General features: G+C 41.2%; 1 protein-coding gene across 1 annotated transcript in view; it reads left to right on the top strand.

Annotated features, from left to right (window-relative positions):
• Positions 1 to 8,932, top strand: part of Nwd2 (NACHT and WD repeat domain containing 2) — a 158,324-nt gene that overhangs the window by 72,528 nt on the left and 76,864 nt on the right. The window contains exon 2 of the mRNA XM_021210921.2: positions 808 to 896. Within this exon, the coding sequence (XP_021066580.1) occupies positions 808 to 896 (89 nt within the window). The remainder of the gene's footprint in view (positions 1 to 807; positions 897 to 8,932) is intronic.

The following is an 8,932-nucleotide window of genomic DNA, read 5'->3' on the forward strand; positions in this document are numbered from 1 at the left end:
GAACACCCCTCCTTGGGCGGGACAGGCGCCGGACGACTGGGACCAGCCCCGGGTCCCTCCTCAGCAGTCTGCTCTCCCCGGCAGTGCACTGGAGCAAAGATGGCTCACCTTCCGGTCTATTTCAGAACTCTTATGTGATGGAGCATTTATAAAAACAGTTCCTGCCTCTGATATATAGCACAGCATTCTTAAGTTCAGGGTGAGAGCTGTGATCTGTTAAGCCACTGGCCCACTGACTCTACGGGCATTGGGATCTGATAGCCATGAATAATGTTTTCCTTGACTGTTTTAATAATTTTAATAATCATTCCTATTTATTGTGCTGAGTGTGTGAATGCTGCATTTCACTTTGTAAAAAGCTGAAATCTGAAAATTATAGGAAATGGTAGTATAGTCCAGATAGATGTATATCTATAATTAAACCAATCAACTTATATGTTTTAGTGCTCGTGGTATCTGAAGCTCAAATATTTGATAAGTCAATATGCTTCCTTCTCCTTCCCCCAAAGACAGTGGAACATGGATGTTAGAAAGTTTGGTATAGATACCTACGTGGGCTTGAACCATCAACTATAAATTCTCAGCCTCGATAGACACACCCATCTGGCAGTTGAGGTTATCGTTCATCCATTGGATAAACTTTTTTGCATAGACCTAATGGATGGATCCCTTGGAATTAACCTAGCAGCCAAAGATCACATCAGTTCACAACTGAGCTCCCCATTTTGATTACATTCATATTATTAGTTAGCCCTTAATTTTCCAAGCAATATATATATATTGACATGTGTTTGTTTTCTGTTATAGATACAGGAGCGGAACGGCAGGCACTAAGAGAAACTGTGTATCCAAAACTGAGAGAATTCTGCAGAGAAAACTATGGGTTGGAATTTCAGGTAATATTCACCTTGTTTTCCATCATCATCTGAATAGGAAGTTTGCTTCTCATAATAATGTGTGTGCTACAAAAGACAAATTTTAAGCTTCAGATATTTTTTATGTCTTTAGATATAGAAAAATGTATGGAAAATGCAAATGATTTAGTTAATTTTAACAATTTCACATGTATGCTTCTGTTTCTTGGACTCTGCCAGGTGTTTGTCATATTTTTCTTCAAACCATATTTATTTTAATTTTCTTAGTCTCTATTCTTACCAAAAAGCTGAAAGTTGATGAAACTTCAGCCTTGAGCTATTGCCAACAAGAATTTATTACAACAGGACCAGCTTTTTACAGTACTTCCTGTCAGCAGGTGGACAACCCTTCCCTTCTCTTATCCTATCTGTAAGTCAGTACTCATGTGTGGAATGTCAACCTCCCTAAGGATGTCAGTGCTGTACCCTTCCCAGACCTCATCCCATGTGTGCGCGCACGCGTGTGTGTGTGTGTGTGTGTGTGTGTGTGTGTGTGTGTGTGTGCGCAAAGACAGTGACCACACCCATCATTACTAAAGTTCATTAACCTCAGCATTTTTTTTTCAATTTGCCACATGTTAGAAAAAAATGCTATATGTATCTTGGACATCCAAAATCTAAAGTAGGCAGTGTCTAAAGCAAATAGTATTATTTATTCAGAACTTTTTCAGCCTCATTCACCATGGAAATCTTAACTGTCAGGTGTTCTCAACTCTGTGTTTATGTGTCAGGTGATGAATATGTAATTAGGCTTCATGGTAGAATAGTACATTATTCACCATTGTGAGAGGAAGAAAATTTCACCCTCCATTTGTTGCATCCTGGATAAACAGTTTATCTCAGTACACCTCATGATGATTTCAAATATGGTTTAGGAAGTAATCGCCTCTAAATGGCTTCAATCTTGATCCACAGTGTCAGTCAGCAGTGGGCCATTATGAAACACACGCTGAGCAGTTACTCATAAGTCACCATTTACTTGATAAATGGGAACCTAAATTAAATCCTTTGACATGACTTCAGCAGTGCCTTCTCTGGGGATCCTGGCTGTACTGATAACGGCTCCCCAATTGTTACAAACTCCCAAGCTGTCAAGATTCCCAAGGTCTTGGACATTCCTTGGGGGACTCAATTACTGTAGGGAGAGAAAAGTGTCTCGCAATGTTAACTGTGGCTTTGAGTTCCTTGTGCATCATCTATGTCAGAAGAGGGAGGAAGGTGTTGAGTACAGACCACCTGTCACAAACGAGCCATCATCTGAGATTAGCAAAGGAAGGAAAGAGAAGGGATAAAGGTGGGTTTTTTTGTTTTGTTGTTTTGTTTTGATTTTTGTTTTTGTAAATTAAAGATAGCCATGGGTAAAGACTCAAGTAGCCAGAGAAACACTCCAAAAGGACCCACAGAGTAAACTGATGGCTGGGGTCAGTGTAGACAAGAGTGCCAGAGCCCCCTCCACAAGTCACGAGCCCAGAACCAGATGTGATCCAGATGCCTTTGCCTGCCCTTGCTAGAGGGCAGCATCTAAACTAGCCATGGGAACAGGGTCCATGTGAGCTGGTGCTGAGATTAAAGCAAAAGGTAGTGTTTGCTCGCCAGCTGCTAGCATAACAGAAGCCTAAATGCATGTTATCGGGATCTTCCAAGAATGTACCTTGTGGTGCAGCTCTCTGTGGGCAGTTAATTATACATCTTCTCCTGGAAGATATGTTTTCTAGGGAACAGCTCTCTTTCCTCAACTACAACAAGACGGGTTCCCAGGGGCTTCATGAGAAACTGGCTCATCCATAGTATACCAGATTACATCCTCAGTTATGCATTGAGCCCACAGGAAACGAAGCGCAGCAGCACTACTACCTCTTCCCCCAGAATGAAAGCCTCTTTTGCTTCTAGCTGGCCTTTGTTAAGGATGCTGCTTTCGTGGGCTCTGACTCCCTCCCAACTATCCTTTTTTCTTGGCTCATTGCCTTCTGGAACCTGATCTTTCTTACAGCTCTTTGTATCTAATCTAAGATATCTATCTATCTATCTATCTGTCTATCTATCTACCTATCTGGCTGTGACTATATGTGTCACTTTTAGCTCTTAAACCTTGAACCCCACCCCTTTAAGTTGGCCCTAGCTGTGTTTCTTGCCATGAATACTTACTTCTTCGTCTTCAGGGGAATATTTTTTAACCATTCCAAAGTTCTCCATGTCCTAGGTACCTTGGGACCTGAAGTCAACCCCACATGCCCCTTTAATGTCACTTTATTTTAGCTTTTTGGATAGTATGTGCCACTGAAGGATGCCTTTCTTATCTCTTTTCCCACTAGAATCTAAATTTCACAGTATGAAGTCCTAACCTTTCCTCCTGGCAGCTAAATCCCTCATCCTAGGACAGTGCCTATTATCAGTAAAGCTTAGTAGGAACTTGCAGCATAAAAGTGAATGGAAGAAGAGATGATGTAAACTAACCACCTTAAGAAAAACTTCTCTGCTCCCCAGACCCTGACAGGACACTTACCCTCCCCTGCCATCTTCTAAAACCCTTTGCACAATAATCATATATTGAATTCATTCAAAGAGTATATAGAACACTGGACTTATACTGGCTGACATTCTAACTGCTAGAATTACAGGAACAGAGCAGTCCCTTCTTCATAAAGGGATCAATATTGTTGGGGGAGGCAGGTGATAAGCAAATTCCAGGCATGATAAATGCATCTTACTGAGTGAACACTTTATGAGAAATGAATCTGGCTTTGTGGAGTTAGGGGAGACCAGGTGGCCAGGAAGGATTTGCTGACAAGATGATATTTAAGCAAATATCTTCAGATAGTGACAAAGCAAACCATGCGGATGTCTGGAGGAAGGGTCCAGACATGGGGAACAAGAAAGGAGGCCCAGGAAGGGAGAGGGAATATTTAGAATACTCTATACCCAATGAAGAGGACACATATGCATAGAGGGAGTGAGGGACTCATTCTAGACGATGTCAAAGTTGATCACATGGGATGCTATAGAGCGCGATCGAGGATTTGGAACTTGAGGGTGGTTCAGAGATACCTCAGTGGGTACAGGTACTTACCATCAAGGCTGATAACTGAGTCGGATCACCAGAAACTGGGTAATGGAAGGAAGGAAGGAAGGAAGGAAGGAAGGAAGGAAGGAAGGAAGGAAGGAAGGAAGGAAGGAATTCTACAAGTCGTTCTCTGACTGTCACATGTGCATTGTGGCACGTGTGTGACCACACCCGCACATACAAATACATATATAAAATGTAAATAATGAAAGCATCAAGGGGTGTGAGCTGAGTTGCTTTTAGACCTTTGCACGGAGGTAAATAGATTGGCAAAGAGAGGGTCTGTCTGTCTCTGCCCTTGCAATGGTGAGACTACGGGCACACATGCTTAGCTTTTATTTGGGTATTATTTGGGTATTTTATTTGGTATTGAAACCCAGGTCCTCTTGCTTTCACAGTAAGTGCCCTTAGCCTCTCTCCAGCCCAATATTTATTCTTTAAGAAACAAAGAAAGCAGGGGCTGGAAAGATGGCTCTGTAGTTGAGAACACTGACTATTCTTCCAGAGGTCCTGAGTTCAATTCAGTGGTGTCTTCTGGTGTGTCTGAAGACAGCAACAGTGTACTCATATACATACAATAAATAATTCCCTTTTTAAAAAAAAGAAAGAAAGAAACAGAGAAAGCTCTTCCTTAAAGGTATATTCCTCATTCCTGGTCTTTAATAGTTTGTCGTACATAACATTTTAATTACTGTTTTAATTTTTCTCCTCCACTGAGTGAGAGCTCTCAAAAACCAGCAACTGTGCTATTATAACTTTCTATTATCAGCATCTCTTATAATATCTGCCACATAGTGGATGTATAATAAATGCTGGTTGGTTGAACTGAATATATTGAGTAAAAAAAAAAAGATATGTGGTAGAATCTCTGGAGAGCTATAGAAAACAGCAGTCACCCATGCAAGTCATACATACAGCTGCAAATTCTCCATAATCCTGATAATGTATTTAATATTACCCTTGAAGCCAAAATATCCAAAACATGCTATCAATGTAACACAATGTTTAAAGTGTATTTTACATACTGTTTTCATCTTAAGTGTCGAATCCTAATGTATGGTTTATGTGGAAAGCACATCCAAACGTGAACTCGCCTCTCTTGAGCCACTGGACAGATCCATATGGAAAGCAGAGCTTACAGGCAGGGCAGGGCAGATCTAGATGGTAATGAGCTCCTGGTGGGGTCAATCTGCCTGGAAGAAGCCTGGCCGTCCAGTGACAGGCTTTCAGCTGACAGCAGCAAAGACAGCAATTAGGTAGAAGAGCCAGAAAGAATGCAGTTCATTTTTTATACATGTTAGGTGCCCAGAAAAATATACAGAAAATAATTGTCCGCCAGCCAACATAGTAATTTAAAATTTCCTCCTTCCTTTTGGTCATTACTTTGATAGAATATGTCATCTGAAGTGGTTGATGTAGTTAATTCAACTTTCTCTTTTCTATTTATTAATCATTTTAGTATTTCAAAGGTGCTGTTCTGTCTTGATTTGGAGACTTTGGAACGGGATGCCAAAAGACTAGATCTTAGCAAGTCAGAGGCCTGCGGGATTAAATGTTTAAGTTGTCTCAAGTCAAAAGAGGCACCTGATGGCCACCCCAGCCCCTTTTATTTCTATATCTTAAGCTAATATCCCCCTGTCTAGTATCCTACCCTTTGCACTTTTACTAAATATCTCAAAGTAATTTTCCCCCTGCCTTTGCCTTCAGGAGCCCTGATTTGTTCTCCCAGTGAGAACTCCTCCCAGTATGCTAGCTCCAGCCCTTCTCCTTCATTCCATGGAACCAGCTGGCTTCCCAGAAGAGCTGGAAAGTAATAAGAGAACCAACTTCTGCCAGCAAGGAGTTCTTGCCGGGTATCTCTGTGCCTGTGTCTTTCCCCTAGATGACATTGTGCTAAAACACAAAGACACAAATTAAAGGGATGCTCGTCCCTGGTGCTTCCATCACTCCAGGCTGCCTCTGGCAGCACAGGTCTATCTAGATCTGTCCTCTTGGTGGCCTTCCTTCCTCACGAAGTCATTCAAACCTTATCTGCTTACGTTTCTGTCTGTATGGCATGTCCTTCCTCAGCATCTGCAGACCTGCCTTCCATCACTGCATGAGAACCTTTCTGCTTTGAATATTAGTATCTTAAAACAGAACTAAGACTTTTTCTTTACCTAGTTTTCCAGCTGCTACTATTTCCCACTCTTTAAAACATAAGCTCTTGGCTCATAGCGAGTCCATCCCTCCACCCTTCTAAGCCTAGCTCCAAGCTGCCAGTGTTCCCTCTGAGTCATCTGCTGTACTGCTCCTAGAAGTTAATCTTCGTTCCATTTCATACGTCTCTGCCTTGCTTGGATGTGAAAGTCTAACATGTTCTTTTGTTCTGACCTCTCTCTGTCTTTACATCTTGTTGTTCTTGTCTAGACTCCTCACGGCTGCTGAAACAATCTTCTTTGAAACAATACTTACCAGATTTCATAGATTCTCAGATGCAGGGCTATACATGTTTGTTACATTTGAAATTAGAATTGAAGACACACTAAACGGTGTGGCATCTTTTAACTGACAGCACATTTTTTGTTGTTGAGACACATAATACCAGAACATCCTGAATTGATGCTACAGTGCAGTACATCCTGTTACATCATTTACAAAGTATAGTAGCAACAGCATGAATTTTTATTGCATATGTACAAAAAATTGAAATGTGAAATCTGCAGATTCCCAGCCCTGTACTCTGGGTACATTGCTTGACATATAAACTGTGGCCAAGTCTTGCATAAGTGAATGGGTCAGTGCCTAACTTCCAGAATTGCTGTCAGAATTAAATGGAAAAAAAATAACCAGAGTGCCAGCCCATTATGACACTCAAGCAATACTAACATCCTTGTCTTTCAGTCTTCATTCTTCTTCCTCACCAGGAAACGAGTATTGAGAAAGGGCATATGTTCTTCTCTTAGCTTTCTGGGTATCCTAAAAGATCTTGATCTAGAAGTCCCAAGGTATCTGTTACTCGGCCTTCTTAATGATATAACCTGTAATATTCATATTGTGGTGATTCCCAACCAAAAAAATTATGTTTGTTGTTATTTCACAACTGTAATTGTGCTACTGTTGTGAGTCACAATAAACACATCTGTCTTTTCTGGTGGTATTGGGTGACCCCTGAGAAAGGTTTGTTCAACTGCCCCTGAAGGATCTCAACCCACAGGTTGAGAACCACTGCTTTAAGGAGTGTGATAGTTGAATCAGGTATAGAAGGAGCGTTGCCTTCAGAAAGCATTTATTACATCACCTACAAGAAGAGATGGTGCAGCAAGACAAAGACTGCGGTAGTCTGTGCTCATGTAACACAACATCTGAGACTAATTTGTATAAAATAGAAATTTTTCTTCACAGCTGTATAATCTGGACAGGACACATCAAGATGGTAGTAGGTTTGGCTCCTTGTAAGAGTGCAGCCTCTGACTCCAACATGGCACCTTGATGTCTGTATCCTCTGGGAAGGAGAAACTACATGGTGGGCAGTGGAAGGGCAGAGAGGCCACCTTCCCCCACTGCCAGTGTCCTTTAAAGCATAATATACCCACAGCATTTGAAGCCTTGTGACCTACACACCTCTTAAAATTCCCCTTCTCCCAGCAGCCACGGTGGGAATAAGTTTCCTACACTCAAACTTAGGTATTTGTTTCAATTCCCCTGATCATTTCTTCAGCACATTGGCTAGTCCTGTGGGAGAGAGAGAGAGAGAGAGAGAGAGAGAGAGAGAGAGAGAGAGAGAGAGAGAGAGAGAGAGAGGTGCTTTTTGTTACTTTGCTTTAAGAAGGCAGAGCTAGGACCTATCTAACGTGGCTGCTAAAACAATGAGAGGAGATGGAGGAGGGCAGAGTTCAGCAGACTTCCCCCATTTCCTTTCTGTGAGCTCTACTTCAGAAGGTGAGGGGGTCTGAGTGAGATAAGTGAAACTAAGCAGGTAGATAATAACTACCAGGGATGCTTGTTCCGTTCTCTACAAAGGACACTAAAAGGAGATTACCTCATAAAATGCTGCACCTACAACTGGCACACCAACTTCCTAGTCAACATGACAGGAAACTACATAGGCAGACTCAATCCATATAGATGCCCTCTATCACATCATATCATATCATATCATATCATATCATATCATATCATATCATATCTATCACCATTGAAAGCTACTACTGATGCTTTGGGGAGGAATAAAGACCACACAAAAGACCTGGGGTGAATAAGAGGAGTGGAGCTCATGGAACGCGATCCAAAGGTATAAAGGCTATTTATCCAGGGCACTGGAAGTGGGGGATGGCCAGCAAAGAACAGCAGTCGCTATCAAGGTGACAGGGAAAGGCCAGTTCATGGTTTCCCCTTCCCCAAACACAGCCCTGACTGTCTACAGCAAACTTGGTTGCAAGAGCATAGATTCCCGTGTTGCTTCGTCACGCACTTGGCACCCACTGCAGCTGTGCCCAAGTACTCCCGTTTTCCCCTTCAGGATGTGAGGCCATCTTAGTAAGCAGTGGCAAAGCCAATACTTGCCACAGAGGCCACATGAATCTATCATTCCTTTTTTTTTTTCTTAGCTTTTGAAAATTTAATTGTACTTTCTCAAAAACACATTCGAAGACATTTTCCAATTTCTTTTTATATGACTAATGAATGCTATTTTTAAAAATTTCTGCTTTCCAATATGTTGATTATACAAATGTTTTAACACAGGAGAATATTCATTCCTATAAGTGAAGAATGATTTTTATTAACAATTAAGAATTTATTCATAATTATCTTGACAAAATTAATATAATATCAATAAGACAATATGGTGGAGAATTTTATCTAAAACATAAAACATTTGTATGTGTGCCTATGTATACTGTATATAGATAGATACATGGTAGATAATGTATTGGCAAAAGTCCAGAAATTGTTATTATCCATGTCTACATAGTCA

This window comes from Mus pahari, chromosome 13 (assembly GCF_900095145.1).
Source record: "Mus pahari chromosome 13, PAHARI_EIJ_v1.1, whole genome shotgun sequence".
Classification (NCBI taxonomy): domain Eukaryota; kingdom Metazoa; phylum Chordata; class Mammalia; order Rodentia; family Muridae; genus Mus; species Mus pahari.